Raw genomic sequence first — 17,004 nt, forward strand, 5'->3', positions numbered from 1 at the left:
CTGAATGTTCAACATAAACACACATACACAGTTAAACCATGCTGTAAGATGTCGCATAGTTATGACGTAGGTGCGGCCCGCAGACATTAGTAATCAAGCGGGACGGTAAATAATAACAATGCAGGCAGGGACTTAATAGCATTAAACAATTATGTTGTAAATACATTTTATATTTTACATATAGATATTTATTGGCTTCAGTATCTTTGCCAGTTATACCTAATGTTTTATCTGTGAGCAACTAGCTCTGTCTGTTAAACTGTAAACGTCATCGTTGTGCTGCGTGTCTAATATGTCAGAAACCGTTCTGGCGTGTTTCAGTGCATTATGGCGTTTTCTAGCATCTCTCTTGACTCGTTAAAGGAAAAGATCGACGAGGTGCGGGGTTTCCTTTCCGTGGCATTACGCATCGCGAACGCGCACACGGTAGATTTCTACACACGCGATGTGTGGCGTGCGTACATGGGTATGGATCCCGAGGAGGTTTTAACCGCTGTCAATTCCGGCTGTCACCGCACGGGGGCGTCAAAAGGCAAGTTCAACTTTTTAGCCCACTGATATTATACACTGTCCAATCAACTTTATTGCCAAGTATCATCAGTTGCTTGTACAAGTAATTTGTTATGGTGTGCTGGTGCTATAAAACAACAACAACAAACAATAAAATAATATAAGGAACAACGAAAATAAAATATTAAACAATTTGTGCATGGAATCTGACTTAAATGCTTCTCTGATCTCAGTTTTTGTGTTTTTTAATGTCTTCATTTTATAGTGAACACTACTTATGGGTTCTGTGATGTTAGTAAGAAGCTCGTGGATGTGCCAGCTCTGCTGAGAGCGGCCGAAGCACACTCTTTGCCAGGCTTGGCAGTCTGTGTGCAGCGGCAGAGACTGATGAAGACGCTGAGAGTGATGGGGCGAGACACCGAAGGTTACTGTCCCTGTACAATTTCCACATAAAACTGCTCCAGAAACACAAATCAAAATGAATCTTGTTTAAAAACTTAAAGCTTAAGAGAGGTTTCGTGAGGTCAGGAATAGCAGAAATGTGAGGTGAACCGCATAGCGTTGGTCTCATAAAGTATGTTTTCATGTTCTTCTTTGTTAATGCTTTTGTTGGCTCTTCTAAAGCTGTGATTACATTGGAAGTAAGTAGTTTTAATAAAGACAAATCTGCACATGCCAGAATTCCTCTCAGTGCACTATAAAAGCCTTATGGCCCTTAAGCTTTTGAACAAAAAAGCAAAATCTAATGTGTTCCTAGGAACTATGTGTTTTTATATATATATATATATATATATATATATATATATATATATATATATATATATATATATATATATATTATAACATTATGACATTCTTCTTCTTCTTTCGGCTTCTCCCATTAGGGGTCCCCACAGCGGATCATCTGTCTCCATACCCCCCTGTCCTCTACATCTGCCTCTTTCAACCCAATTTATAACATTATGACATGAACATTATATATTCATGAAGTAAATAAAACTGATTATCTCTTCATCAAGGCACCTGTTAAAGGGGTGGATTTATTAGGCAGCAAGCGAACATTTTTTCCTCAAAGTGGACGTTTTAGAAGCAGGAAAAATGGGCGAGCCTAAAGCTATGAGTGAGTTTGACCAGGACCAAATTGTCACGTCTAGACGTCTGGGTCAGAGTATCTCCAAAACCGCAGCTCTTGTGAGGTGTTCCCAGGCTGCAGTGTTCAGTATATATCATAAGTGGTCCAAGAAAGTAACAGTGGTGAACCGGCGACAGGGTCATGGGGGGGGGCCAAGGCTCATTTATGCACGTGGGGAGCGAAGGCTGGCCTGTGTGGTCTGATCCAACAGACGAGTTCCTGTAGCTCAAATTGCTGAAGAAGTTAATGGTGTTAATGCATGATGGGTCAGAACTGTTTTGGCAGCAAAATAGGGAGCAACACAATATTATGTTAGAATCTTATAATGTTATAATGTTTGCCTGATAGGTGGTAAATGTGTGTGCTGTGTTTCAGATGGAATGTCAGAAGAACCTCTGCTACCTGATGAGTTCATGAGCTCTAAGAAAGCTCATGAGGTGCCCGCTATGGCTGAAGTGGTGGCTGCTTTATCCAGATGCTGCAAAGTCAAACAGGTAAGAAACCTCCTGTAATCAGGACAGTCCAAATCACATGAACTGACTTTAGGGCATTTGGTTTAGGGTTAAACCCGGGTATGTCCTCAGAAATGTCTGGCCTACTGTAACAGAAAATGCCAGTCTAGGGTTTACCTCCAGGGAACGTGGATGCAGTTTTCAAGTGTGAAAGAGAATGTAGGCCTTTTCACTATAGCTTTAATTTTTTATAGCCTTAATTCACCTCAAATCTGCTAATGTCATGACATATCATATCTGTTTCTTCTTTATATACTTATACAGTATATAATAAATTATACAGTATATCTATATATTTATTCTCTTTCCATTTTTAATTAGAAAATTGCTTTAGTGCTGTTCTGTGCTGCTAGAAATACAAGTATTTTCCTCTGGGGTGAATATAGTGATCTGTTTATCTATCTTGACAGGCACTAATGCCAATATTAAAATATATTTTAAATATTGAAATAATGAAATATCCTAAGTAGCATGGAAATGTGTATAGTTGTATCCTAAGGAAACTGAAGCAGTTCTTGATTTAAGGAATGTTGATGACATGACATCATTACAATATGCTGATTCACTGAAATAAGTTTGAGGTTAAAAAATATATTTTTTCCTTTTGCTTTGGAATCATGATAAGAAAATGAAACCTACACTTTTGTTCTTCTGCAACCAAAAACAAATTTAAATAGCAACCAGAAAAAACACAAAATTCAGATAGTGGAAAATAAATTATGCACTGAAAGTAAAAATCAACCTTTGCTTAATTTATTTAATTTTATTTTTAATTTAATTAATTTTCTTTATACCTGTATTATGTGCTCTGTTTTTCTCAGGTTATTGATGTGGGCTCAGGTAAAGGTTACCTGTGCTCTTTCCTCTCCATGCAGTACAACCTGCAGGTGTTTGGCATCGACTGCTCCAGCACAAACACTCGTGGTGCTCAAGAGAGAAACAGAAAACTGAAGAAGTTTTCCAGAGCCTACCAAAAGCATGTACAATTCAGTAGCAACCATGAAGTTCCAAATGAAGAAACAAGAGATAGCTGGGAAAATGCTGATGAACGAGAAGAGAGAATGCCAGACCATCAGATTCCCACTTTTCAAATGCAAAAAGAGGAGGAGAAGAATGGTGCGAAAGTGAGAGAACAAATAGACATGGCTGAAGCACAGTGCTCTGTATCACCAGATCAAAAAGATACTTCTCTCTCAGACCTGAGCACCAGAGAACCATCAGAACCGACAAATACGGATTTAGAGAACCCTTTTTTCACAGTGTTGGCACCCGACATTGTGGAGCAATCCGTCCCTCGGGTTCCCCCCAGCCAGCTGAGCGCAGAGGAGAGAGAGAGGAGGAAGAGAGAGAACCTCGAAAAGAAGGCACGGAATGGAAAAGGCAAGAGTGACAACAAAAACCTGTATTCGCCTTTGACGTCTTACGTTACAGCCGAAACAGAGCTCAGGAAACTTATTACCGAGCTGGAGGTGAGGTTTGGCCAATGTTCCACCAGAAAAAGCAGACTTTCAGCAGACTTTCTCTTAATTACAATGTTTAGATTCTGTGATTAAAAGGTTGAGGTCATGCTTAGAACCTTCCGGAGGGTGGAACATGTAAAACAAGGGCTTGTAGGGAAAGCTGCATGTGGTAATATTTCTTGGTTGCATATTAAGACTTTTGGTTTAATTGATCTTTTTAAATGAGAGATTCAGAGAACAGAGATGTGAGATGGCAATGCTGGTAATTTCACCACAAAAGACTTAAATCATTAGAATTGTCAAAATATTTTAAGATTAGAGGACAATGACAACTTATATTATGACTTATATGAAAGATGATAGCTGCTTATCTGTGCCACCCATGTGACCACATCTAAACCTCTAATGTGATATAATAGTAAGGGGCTCAGGAATGACACTTTCAGGTGCATACGCTGTTGGTCCTCTGAAGCAAACGCTGTACGCTGACGACTAAACCAAATCGCTCTCACTCTGTCTCTGTCTCTGTCTTTCTCTCGGCTTCTCACTTTTTCAGGATGCAGTCATGGTGGGCTTGCATACATGTGGAGATCTGGCTTCTAGTACCCTGCGCATGTTTGAAGCCAAACAGGAGCTTCGGGCCGTGTGCAGCGTGGGCTGTTGTTACCACCTCCTCTCTGAGAAATTTGATGAAGATGGACATGGTATGAGCTTTTTCAGCACTGAACACACACACAGTTAAAGGAGTCCAATTATACAGCATTGCAGTTACTTTAGGAGCCAAGTGGCTGTGATCCAGTAATCAGGACCAACTCTTTTTTATAATATGTGTTTATGTTGAAATACTTGATGCAGGGTTTCCATTCTTGAGCCAGAATTTCCTAATCTTACTATTGATTTAAAATGTACTGCCTTATCAGACAAATTAAATGTTAAAAGGCTGTTAAACAGTCATGCTTTATTAAGTACACTAGACTACACTATACAAATGATTTGACCTGTTATTTAAGCTTATATTTTGCTTATATGTTACACATTAAACTAATATAACAACAATGACATTAACAGTGTGGGAAATTTACAGTGGTAAAATAGAAAAGATTGTAACCCAAGCAGCCATTTGGTTGTTGTTGGTTATTGTTGAACAGGTTGGATGCTGCCCTTTCTGGGTTAAAACTTAACGATTTTATACTGCATTGAGAGGAATTCTACCATTAGCAGCTTTGTCTTTACTAAAACAACTTAATTCCATTAATGTGAGCACGGCTTTAGACGAGCCAACAACAACATCAACAAAGAAGAAAGCGAAAACAGAGTTAATGAGACCAGTGCTGTGATGTTCAGCTCACATTTCTGCTATTCCTGACCTTATAAAGCCTCTCAAGGAGTTGTACAATGAAGCTCCTCAGTTTAAATAATATCAGGCTTGGGGACATTGATTTGTGTTACAGTAGAAGAAGTCTCAGTTCTACTTTGCTTATGGCTTTTATTAAATGTCTTATTGGCCGTCTTACAGAGTGTTTCACGAAGCGCGTCACAGAGTATCTCGTAGTGTTTCACATGGCCCAACTTAGGGAGAATATAAGGGACCAACTAATGTGCTTTGTGGCACATTTCATTATCTAAATTGAGCATCTTTTGGAGCATCATATGAGGCATGTCATGGACCAGCTTATGGAGTGTCTCAAATAGCATCTCCTGAACTGTCTCATGAAGCATCTCATGGAGTGTCTTATGGACTTTCTCATGGAACATCTAATGGATTGTCTCTTGGAACATTTTATTATATGAACATCATATGGACTGTTTCATGGAGTCTTTGATAGAGCATTTCATAGACTGTCTCATGTTGCAGCTCATGGAACATTTTGATGAACTGTTTCATGGTGCATCTAGAGCATCTAATAGAGTGGAGCATCTCATGGAGTCATATGAAGTATTGGATAGGGAATCCCATTCTGCATGCCACAAAGTTTCTCATGAACGTTTAATATATTTTGTGCTTTAGCACCATAAATATTGCAGTCAGATTGGCTCACTATACTTCAGATTATAACGAGAAATCAAATGTGCCAGACTCTTTAGCAAAAGCTGGGTTTGACCTTCAAGCCCTTTATTACAATATAGCAATAATGTATTACAAGCTATTTTCCTGATTACAACGTTACATTTTTGAGGCATGGGAACAGTTGAACTATAAACTGCGATTTGTTCATTCTGATTATCTTCGATATCTATTTCATGAATTGCCTACCGTGACCAGAGTGTGAAAGTGGTGTGTATGGATTTCCCTTGAGCCGATATCTCATGGAGCAGGCGTGCTTCTGTGGGCGGAATGCCAGAATGTCTGCATGTCTCGTAAGTTTAATAAACATAAGTTGTTATCTTTAACTTGGTTTAAGATATGTCCATATTTCTTACTGACCGATTCCTGATCCAGTCATAGTGACATAATACCTTACAAACCATGTTGGTTAGAAAACAAGCTTCTATCCTTTTTTTTCTCTTCTTTCGTTTCTAGGCTATGGAGAGGGTGACGGTTGGAGGAGGGGTGAGTATACTCATTAAATCAATTCATGGTTCCATTAAACAAATGAAAAGAGATTTAGTGTGACAGTAAAAAGAACTATAAGGAATACCAGTCTTAGCCTTATAGCCGAGGGGAAGCATATAAATATTTATACCTTTATAATTATTTGCCATTTATATTTAAACTCAATATATTTATATTTATTACTTTTTTCACCTCTTCTTCCCAGCTTCCTATGGAATCGCTTTTCTACCGGGCAGTTCTTCATGTTATTTTACAGGATCACTATGATGCCCATAAGAGGTATTTATAATATGAGATTTTATGTATATATGCATTTTAGTGCAAACATTTGCATCATGTTTATTTTGAGCGAATATTGAATAATTTCGGATTTTAAAACAGCTGCAAACATGGCTTATTTGTACCCATCTTATAATTCATGCAACCAATGGCACATCGCATCATTCTTTTTGGCAGTGAGAGGCGAGTTGGGAACGTTTATTCCAAAGCGTCCTCATTTGTGGACTACGTGAGACGAGCTCTCAGGAAACTAGAACTGGACGAATTAAAGGTCAGCAGTGGTGAAAATGAAAAGAAACGTACAACCATTTTTTCCTTTTTGAATTTAAGCCCTTAAACCTGTTTTGTCAGATTTACAGTATTTTAATCTAGATTATATAACAATCCTGTTATAATTCTGTTCCTAAACTGAACATTTAATGAGCTTTCATGTTTATTTCGAAGGATGAATGTTACACTGAACTGAATTTTATTTTGCAAACCAGTTTAAAATCAAATTTTATGCATTTTCCATGGTTGGTTTTAGGGTTTGCTTCTGACATCCAAGTTTTCTTTTTTTCTGATTCTTCATCAGCTAACAGACAGTGTGATTCAGAGTTACCATGACCTGTACATCTCTAGGATGAATGAGATGGTGGCTTTCAACATGGTGAGCTCTATTTCAGGGATTTTAGCCTGGACTGTTTAATAGGAAAACAAAGTACTTAAAGTACTGTATCCACACTGGGGTGAAAAAGAAAAAGAAAATATGTTGGTTTTTTTTCAGTTTAAAATTAGAAATGAACAGAAGATTTAGTATTGTAAATATTCAAAAACCAAGAAAGTAAAAGTTCAGCATTGTGCATGATAAAAAAAAATTTTCTAAACACAGCAGATCAAGCTCACATTCCAAACCCAATTCTGTCGCTAAAGTTGGGAAAGACGACTCTGTCTGTGTTTACAAAGAAATAGCAGGCATGTGGTTTTGTAAATAAATCTTTACTGATACACTATACTTAAACTAGATGAACTGTACAGTATATTAGAAAAGCAAACACAAAAAATAAGGAATTTGTTTGATGTTTTTCCTCTCAGTTAAAGGTGATATTGGCTCCATGTATTGAAGGACTTATCCTGCTGGACCGTCTGTGTTACTTGAAGGAACAGGTAAAGAAATACTGCAATATGTCAGCTTTTTAGCAGCCTGAGACAATCTATTGATGACTGACCTTCATCTACAGATAAAGACATCTCCATGTGCCTGTCTAAAATATTAATTGTACATTTAAATTATATGTTTTAACAGGGAAATGTGTTCTACTCCGCCCTGGTGCAGCTCTTCAACCCGCTCCTGTCCCCCAGATGTTACGCTATTGTTGGAATGAAGGAGCCTAGTGCATTATAAAGCCAATTTTATTGTAGCACTATTATTGTTTTAATTACGCTTCCAATTTTTTTATTTTATATTTTATTTAGTACATACATGTCTTAAATGCCATTTCTCAAATAAAAACATTGTCATGCTTATGAATCTGTATTTGTTTATATAATAATGATTTAATCATAAGCAAGTCCTGGTTTCTATCTTTTCTGATATTATTTATTCATTCTAACCCTAACCCAGAACATATGCCAGAATAAAGTTTGACTTAAACAGGGTTAAAAAACTAAGGGTGAATGAAAGGGAAACGGATATGTCCATGTTAACACAAGCATGCAGATTTTCCCAAAGCAGTTTTCACATATGTGAGATAATAATCCATATCAGATCCCAGGCACACATATCTAATCTTTTCTTTGAAATCTAATCCAAAAAGATCTTTTGTGTTCTCTGTTTGAATCGCATTTTCGCAGTGTAGAGCCCAGATAGATTTGAGCCAAATGTGTTTATGAATACGAAAATCATCTGCTCAAAAAAAATATTATTATTTGAGCTTTCCTGGATTTACCATCATAAATTTTTTTAGATTTACTGATCTAAGTCTTTATTGATGGTAGGATTGGAAAAAATGAGTTAATCCACATATAAAAGTAGTAAAAGGGTTTTAATAAAACACCGGTGTCTAGTTATGACTAAATAATCCATAATGGGGTAGTGATACAGTCCGAAGTGCAGTTTACAATTTTTATTGAAAATGTTCCAATACCAGTGTTTTCCTTTTATACCACAGCAATTTGCCAACAATTACCAATATTTATTAATTTATATATTAAAGAATGCCACATTATTTTAATCCATTATCAGTTACACTATATGGACAAAAGTTTTGACACCTGACATTTCCAGCTATATGTGGTTCTTCCCCAAACGGTTACCAAAAAGTTAAAGGTACACAATCGTCTTTCGATGCATTTAGCATTACATTTCCCTTCACTAGAACTTGGAGACCCAAACCGGTTCCAACATGACAATGCCCCTGTGCATAAAGCCAGTTCGAAGAAGTTTGGTTTACATGGGCTGGTGTGGAACATCTTAAATTGCCTGCTATAGAGATCTGACCTCAATCCTTTAACCCCTCTATGGGATGAATTGAAACTCTGAGTACACCTCAGGGCTCTTCACCCCACATCAGTACAAAATGTTACTAAGGCCCTTAGCACAAATATCCTCCAAAATTTAGTGGAACATCTTCCCAGAAGAGTGGAATTTATTATAATTAGGGGCTAATTGTGGAATGGGATGTACATAAAACATATGAATAGTCAGTTGTCACAAACTGTTTCTATAGTGTAAGATTTATGTTGTGATATCCACAAATTTAAAGTTGGTTCTTATTGCTGCTTGTGTTGTAATAGCTATAAATGGATGTTTTGAGATAAAAATTAGACAATTGTGCAACTTTGATCATACATCACATCCACATTATTTGAATGCAAACTAACCCTATGTTATCAATGTCTGTCACGTATTCCTTTCATATTGAAGGGTGATCCAGAATGTATTTGGCACCGTGAAAATTCTGCCTCTTAAACATGCAAAACCTCCATTACCCTGTGTATGGTTAAAAAAACACTCCTTTGCTGAATTTTGGATGTTGTTGGACTTTGTACTAAGTGCTGCTATTGTTATTCGTGTTATGACTCTTGCTGTTTCCTCTGCTGCTTCCATCAACATACTCATTCATCACACTGTAGTTCACATATCCGTCAGCAGACTCAGAGATAATGCAGCTCTCTTTGGGATGTTTGTGCTGTGAAAAGGTCAAGACTCAAGTTTTGACACATTGCACATGTGCTAGAGAAATCTTTTCAGGCTATGGTCAATCTCACAGTAGAAATCAAGCTAATCATGCTTTGGTATGTTCTATTGTGTGGTCCTTAAGGCATTGAATACCTCATAATTACCAATGCCTGGCAGACACACGCTTGTGCCAATATCACCCCTGTCATCTCTCTTATAAAGTTGTCATAGCTCAGTTAGATTTGCAGTGTTTTCCCATGAAGACAAAAACTAATAATTACTTGAAAACAGGTATATAGGCATTCTCAGGCGTAAAATCACCGCCATTAAGCGGAAGAGCGGTAGTTTTTCATTTCCTAACTTGTTGCTAAATCAGGAACACATACAGGATCTGATGTCATGATGCAGTGTAAGCAGGCTCTTCCATGGAATTAGCAATGCCAAGGGAAACAATCTAATTCCTTTTTTCAATCTCCTTATTGTTTCCAATTTCCAGTTTTAAAATGATGGTGTGAGAAAATGGAATCCTTTGAAGTGAAGAGGAGGAAGAATGTTTTTTCATAACAGGAACTGTTGCATGAAATGCTAAATAATGCATCTGCAAAACACGAACTGCTGTTTTGTTCCTAATTAACAACTAAATATGTGTCTCTTTACTGAAGATTTTTCTATGCTTACTGGTTGTTCCAAATAACAGCAAGTGGAGACTAATTCTTCTTACCAAACAATGTCTTTGTCAAATAATAGTATTATTGTTTATATATTTGAATGTAATTTGCTTTAAATTATATGCAGGACTACTGTAAGGATTGCTGCCCCGATTAGATCTGATTTAAAAATTCAACAAGATTGTAGTAAAAAAAACAAAAAAACAGACATTTCACTATTATTTTTGTAGGTAATTAAAGGACACTGGTTTTTGTACTCTGAAATGCCCTCTGTGATCCCAGGAACTGATCCCATGAAACTTGGCGGGGGAGCGCAATAAGCTTCCGGCCAGAGGAAGCAGAGGAGAAGGAAGTCTATCAGAGCCATGTAACGCTGCTTATCAGGAATCAGTGCTTTAAAAAGGCACCGTATGGGAATGAGAAAGTCCGGGGGAAGTTGGAACGCAAGAGAGGTGCAATTTGTTTTTTCTATTGATGACCCATCATCAGTGGGGCAAACAGGATGCAGGAATGTTGGAGTAATCACACAACACATACACACACCCCATCTGTCCAAAACAACACATGATGAGTTCCATCTGAAAATAATCACTCATTCAGGGCATGAACAGCAAAATCAGCACACAAACACCTTTCCCCAATAGTTAAAAGAAACAAGAACTAAAAATAACAGTTTAGTGGAGTGCTTTCATACTCATTATTAGATTAAGCGCTGTTGTCTCTGGTGAAAGAATAAGCTAATTTTCATCTTTTATGTTTAAATGTTGTTAAATTATCATGAAGCCAATATGAACATGTGTTTTAGGTTATGGTTGGCTATTTACAGAGTTAATCCCGTTTACTAACAATGACTAGTGAAACATCTGCCTGTTCAATAATGAAACAACCTCAACAACACTACTATTGATGTTATTGTTGTAATAGTATTTATCTAATTTTCCAAGCAACGTGTCTTATGAAAATATGAATTATGTTTCAATATAAAAAGTCATAAACAGTTTCCTGTTTAAATGTAATATTCGGATTGAAAATGTGGTGCAGAAAACAATCACAAAACGTATCACAATGCCTAATAAACTACATATTCTCAGGATTTGTGCGTACTGTAGGTAAAGGTTGGTAAACATCAGTTACAAATTAGCAGCGGGCAAAATAACATCTGTTAATAATGACTTATCTGTTCTGTGAAATGGGAGAATGCTAAATTTGGGGTTAGCAGTTTGTTATTCTTTAACATGTGACTAGACACAACAAACAGTCAAGAACTTGAGACTAAACAGAAAGGTTGGCTGAACTTAAGAAAAACTGTAAAAGAAAAGACTAGAAAGGAGATAAGAATGAAAATGTGTTGTTAAATTGTTAAATTATTAATGTCATCAATGCATTTTCGCAAAAATACTTCAAAATTGAGAAATTCAACCAATAACAACCATAATCTGATAAATAAAGGGTTACATAAGAAGTGTTGTCAATGTTAGGTAATGAGATCACAGAAAATTACGGTAGCATTAGGAAAGGAATATAACGATGTGGTAAAACTTCTACCTGTTATAATACAGCATTGTAGCTAGCTATGATAGCATAACTAAAAGGGAGAGCCTGTGCTGGAAAGTGTTTTGCTGAAAAACTATTTTTTTATTGATCAGGCACTTGAAAGAGCACATTAATAGAAATTTATCATTTAAATAACAGCTGGCATTACTCTCCAAGCGGGGTTGTTATAGAAAATTAACAACACTGTAGTACAAGTTCATCTAAACATTGTTATATTGATTAAATAAAATGCTAACTTCAGTTTTAGTTGCCTATTGTTTAGATGTTCCCCAGACAGCTGTTTTAAACATGTGTGGCTAATAGAAGATTCCAGCTTCCAAATCGTTTACTTTTAGTACAATCAGCTTACTATTATTTTATGATTAAAGGGAAAGAAATTCAAACATTTCTATCTTACAGCTGTGAATGTGAAGGTTAGGAATGGAGTACACAAAGTCTTCAGTTCTGCTCAATCTGAATGTTTCTAGCTTGCAATTTTATGATTAATGAACATGCCAGTTAAGTAATCAGGGGAAGGGGAAGTAAAAAGAAATACAAGGAAAGATTTGGTTTAAGAACTGATGAACCTCGGTGCCAAACAAATGCCATAAAAAAATGTCATGTGTTATATGTGGTGCATGTGTCTGGAGATTTTGGGCTCATGCTGCTTATGATTTTCAGCATTTGCCTCTTATCAGAAAAGCTTATTGGCTCTTAGTTGTTGTCAAAAGCAGATCTTAACTTATTTTACATTGGGCTGAATGGAGTTAGTGTTATTTCTGAGAGGGAGTGGCTTAAATCTGTGGCACAGCTGATTATAATTTATAGTTTTCACTGCAAAATTAATCACTACAACATCAGAAGGATTCGACCATTTTTGTCCACACAGGCTGCTCAGGTGCTTGTTTAGTCTTTTGTGATTTTAAGACTGGACAACCGCAACTCTCTACTGGCAGTCTCCCTCTAAACGCTATTGCTCCATTGCAGATTATCCAAAATGCAGCTATGCAGCTTGTGTTCAACCTGCCCAAGTTTTCCCACACAACCCCACTGCTGCGTTTCCTCCACTGGCTTTCAGTAACTGCACGCATCAGATTCAAAGCACTGATGCTTACCTACAAAGCCAAAAATGGACCAGCACCTTCCTACCTCAGAGACCTCATTAATCCTCACGCTACACATGCTGCCTAAGATCCTATAGCACTGCTCGACTGGACCCACCTTCTCTCAGGGTAAGAGGTAAGTATATTTCAAGGCTCTTCTCTGTTCTGAGAAGGTGGTGGAATGAACATCCCTTAGATGTCTTAACAGTGGAGTCGCTGGATATCATCAAATGATGTGTGAAGACCTACTTGTTCCTAAAACACTGAAACTAGCACTTTTCCTGGTTTGCATTGTCTTTTTATTTATTTATTTATTTATTTATTTATTTATTTATTTATTTATTTATTTATTTATTTATTTATTTTTTTATTTTTTTATTTTTTTTGCAATTTAGCAAACCAGTGTTGCTTTATTCATTGCTAGAGACTCAAAGCACTTTTGTAAGTAGCTCTGTATAAGAGCTTTTGCAAAATGCAATAAATGTAAATAATTATTTTCTTTGACTCTTATTTTTTTCCATTCAAGGCATTTGATCAAATACTACGCAATACTGACATATGAGATATAGTACAATTATTAAAAGAAAAAAAAGAGTACAAAAATAATTATTTGCTCAACTACACTGCATAATGCATGACGACACTAAAATGCAAGTGGACCTCATAGCCTCATAGCCAGAGGATACACCCAGTGCGCATGCGTGGCTGTGAATCAACGCACGCGGTCAGTAAATCGCGGCTGCGTGTGCGCGTGCGCGTGCGCCTGTATAGCTGTCTATAAAACCAGCGCGTCCGCGTGCGCGTAAATAAACACGCGGTGTCGCTTTTACAGCTCGCGTCGAAACGCTTTCTATTAGAAATTAGAGTTCATCTGGCACGAAGACAATGAGGGAAATTAATAGGGGCGAGAATTAATATTTCCCGTATTGTTGTCAGTCTTTTCTTTGTGCTTTGTTTTTATTAAGAAATGATAAGGGAGTTGGTGTGCGGCGCTGTGGCTCTGCTCCTGTACTTGAACACGCTGGACGCGGATTTTTGCTACGATGACAGGTGTGTGTTTCTCTCTTTTTTTTTCTAACGGCTCATTATCCAAGAGTGATATGAAACGTTTTCATCCTTAACTCATCTCTCTGTCAGCAGTGTTGGTATTATAGGCATATTTGCTGACAACACTGTATATAACTTTTGTACAGTTGTGCATACAATGTATGTATTCCATATTGTAAATGTATATATCCCACATCCTTTACACATATTGTGCTTTACACAGTATATATACAGTATTTGTACTTGTGCATCATTTGCACATTTTCAATGGCAAAGCCCATCCATCCATCCATCCATCCATCCATCCATCCATCCATCCATCTATCCATCCATCCATCTATCCATCTATCCGTTTGCATGCTGCTATGAATTGAATGAAACCTTTCAGGGTGTGCTTTTTCTAGAAAATAATCAATGCTTCGAGTTGGACTGCTTCACACCACTCATTGTTCACTGATTTCCTATAAACAGTGTTGTGTTTTTTCCCTTTAGTAATGCACCATGACTTCTCAGCTAAGTATATTTACTTGCCTACTAACCATAATGTGTTGGAAGAGGAGTTGTGGGCACATAAAATTGGGTCACTGGCCCCAGGAAAAAAATTGTGCTATAATTTTGAAAATCCGGTGTAATGTTCATACACACTAAACACAAATTCATAAATGAAAAGTTTTGTGCACTTTTACGGTTACTGTGGTACAACTTTATACAAGTTACACATTGCAAACAAATAATGGAGGCTACCTGTTTAGAACTGTGCAAAACAACAAATTGTGTTTGTCAAGATTCATTCGTTCATCTTAAGTGACCATTTGATCCTGGTCAGGGTCACTGTGGATCTAGAGAATATCTTGGAAACACTGCGAGCAAAGTGTGGAATTCGTACTAGATGGGATGCCAGACCATCACAGTTCACCCTACACTCACACCACACACACACACACACACACACACACACACACACACACACACACACACACACACACACACACACACACACACACTCACTCTTTTATGACGAAGGGCAGTTTAGCATAGATACCTGCATACCTGCATGTTTTTGCAGAAACTGGAGAATCTAGAGGAAACCTATGCGCACATGATGAGAGCTTATGAATCAGACATCGACATGGATCTTAATGTATCACTGTGTTCTACTCTATAATTTAAAGTAAATGTGTATGGACAAAAAGCTCCGGCTTTCACACAGACACTGGCATTAGAAGAATCAATATTACTGATTTGGCACTTTGTGCTATGTTGGACAGATGTGTATGTTGAATAGTACTAGAGTTGAGCTTAGTCATGTGCTGCACTTGAACCTTTGCCGCATAATAAAACTGCCCATTTTGCCTTAACGGTGTGGTTTGGATTGATTTTAGCGGCTTTATGATTCCAGCAACAGTTCATTACGCTTCTGTCCATTTACTGAACCAGAACATTTCAGGTTTAATAACGTGTGTGTGTGTGTGTGTGTGTGTGTGTGCGTGTGTGTGCGTGTGTGTGCGTGTGTGTGCGTGTGTGTGCGTGTGTGTGCGTGTGTGTGCGTGTGTGTGCGTGTGTGTGCGCGTGTGTGCGCGTGTGTGCGCGTGTGTGCGCGCGTGTGTGCGCGTGTGTGTGTGTGTTTGTGTGTGCGCGTATTTCTGAATTCTAATTCACAGACTTTTAACAGTATAATGTAGAAAAAAAAATCATTTGGAAATGCTTATAACCTCTGACAATTTTTTTTTGTAACCAACCTTACACCCCTAACTAAATAAAATAAAACATTTTTTGTTTGTGGCAGGAGTAAACAGTACACTAGAACATGGGCAAGGACAAACGGCATCATATCCAGGCAGTTAAAATGGTATGATACTCCTCGGTGCTGTAACTAGCGCATGATACTTGTTTTGAATCCCACCATCGGTTGTGTTACACACATTGACAGAAAGACGGTCTAGTTAATGGTAGAAGCATTTTTACTTGGATTAATGTCACAGCGATCACATCATAATCGGGAACACATGCAAGTGATAATAGTTATAAAACCGAACAAAATGAAGTGCAGTGGAGAACAAATGAAGTGATGTTCTGCTAGAACAAAGCAGTCATTTTACATTTCAACCATGCTGAGAGAAAATCAAATAAACATCTAGACTCGAGAAAAGAACAGCACATATCGCAATTAAAACATTGACCTATTTAGTTTTGTTTAGGATGTAAACGCATCAAATTCAATTATCAAGATAATTAACTGGGTATACATTATTTTTATTTAGCTAACAATTTGACTCAGTTTGGTCTTTTGGAAATGGGCTAATTTATTATTCAATTCTTTGATATTACATAATTATCAAATAATGACTGTATATGTAATGAATACTATAACTTTGACAATGAAATACAATCCAGCCATTATATAACATAAAATAAATATTAAATACATATGCACTGGAGTTATTCTATCAGTGTCCACTGTATTCCGTCACTGAATATCACACCCTGCATCTGAGGTCTGCTCAGAAAGCAGACTGTCATCCAGATTTTCTGAACTTCTAGCATTCTTTGTTAGGTCATATATCACACACATTCATTAATATAGTTCCAGGACCAAATAAACTTTTATCATTAAACACTCCCACTTTAAGAAAACAAAGGAATAAAAAGAAAACTGTCCAGAAGAGAAGAATAATTCAATACAATTAATTTTTATTTGTATAGCACTTTTAACAATGAACATTGTCTCAAAGCAGCTTTACACAGATAATTCGGTGATTGAAAGTGAATATGTTCTTTATAATAATATAATAACACTGCGCTCATGTTTCACACCAAATAGAAAGAATGACTAAGAAAAATTAAGCATAAATCTATCATAGCCATGCAGTTTTCTTGCACTGAGTGGAATTTAATGCAGGAAGCTGTAGTCCTACTGCCCTCTCACAACACCATTGTTTCCTACTCATTGTAGATTGTGCATAAAGAGTGATTACTGTTCCAGCCTGCTCTTATACAAGAGGGTTATTGCGAAATAAATATTTTGCCAAATGGTGCATTGGAATAT

General features: G+C 37.1%; 2 protein-coding genes across 2 annotated transcripts in view; both read left to right on the top strand.

Annotated features, from left to right (window-relative positions):
- The first annotated feature begins 81 nt into the window (after positions 1-81).
- mettl25 (methyltransferase like 25) lies at positions 82-7,957 on the top strand. Its single transcript, XM_083528134.1, has 12 exons — positions 82-532; positions 776-934; positions 2,018-2,136; positions 2,976-3,623; positions 4,171-4,318; positions 5,878-5,972; positions 6,136-6,165; positions 6,374-6,447; positions 6,625-6,718; positions 7,022-7,096; positions 7,522-7,593; positions 7,733-7,957. Exons 1-12 carry the CDS (start codon positions 328-330, stop codon positions 7,829-7,831), a joined length of 1,818 nt encoding a protein of 605 aa, XP_083384260.1. The 5' UTR covers positions 82-327; the 3' UTR covers positions 7,832-7,957.
- A 5,648-nt stretch (positions 7,958-13,605) lies between these two features.
- The window catches only part of tmtc2a (transmembrane O-mannosyltransferase targeting cadherins 2a), a 14,570-nt gene continuing 11,171 nt past the window's right edge, over positions 13,606-17,004 (top strand). Inside the window, exon 1 of the mRNA XM_083527776.1 lies at positions 13,606-13,961. Coding sequence (XP_083383902.1) covers positions 13,879-13,961 — 83 coding nt within the window. The 5' untranslated portion in view covers positions 13,606-13,878. The remainder of the gene's footprint in view (positions 13,962-17,004) is intronic.

The sequence above is a fragment of the Silurus aristotelis genome (genome assembly GCF_946808225.1).
Source record: "Silurus aristotelis genome assembly, chromosome: 24".
Taxonomy (NCBI): Eukaryota; Metazoa; Chordata; class Actinopteri; order Siluriformes; family Siluridae; genus Silurus; species Silurus aristotelis.

Bases quoted from the DNA above. Each gene is read 5' to 3' on its own strand.
- mettl25 (XM_083528134.1), top strand. From the start codon at position 328: ATGGCGTTTTCTAGCATCTCTCTTGACTCGTTAAAGGAAAAGATCGAC. The intron at 3,624-4,170 runs GTGAGGTTTGGC...TCACTTTTTCAG, and splicing joins AACTTATTACCGAGCTGGAG to GATGCAGTCATGGTGGGCTT. The intron at 5,973-6,135 runs GTAAGTTTAATA...TTTCGTTTCTAG, and splicing joins CCAGAATGTCTGCATGTCTC to GCTATGGAGAGGGTGACGGT.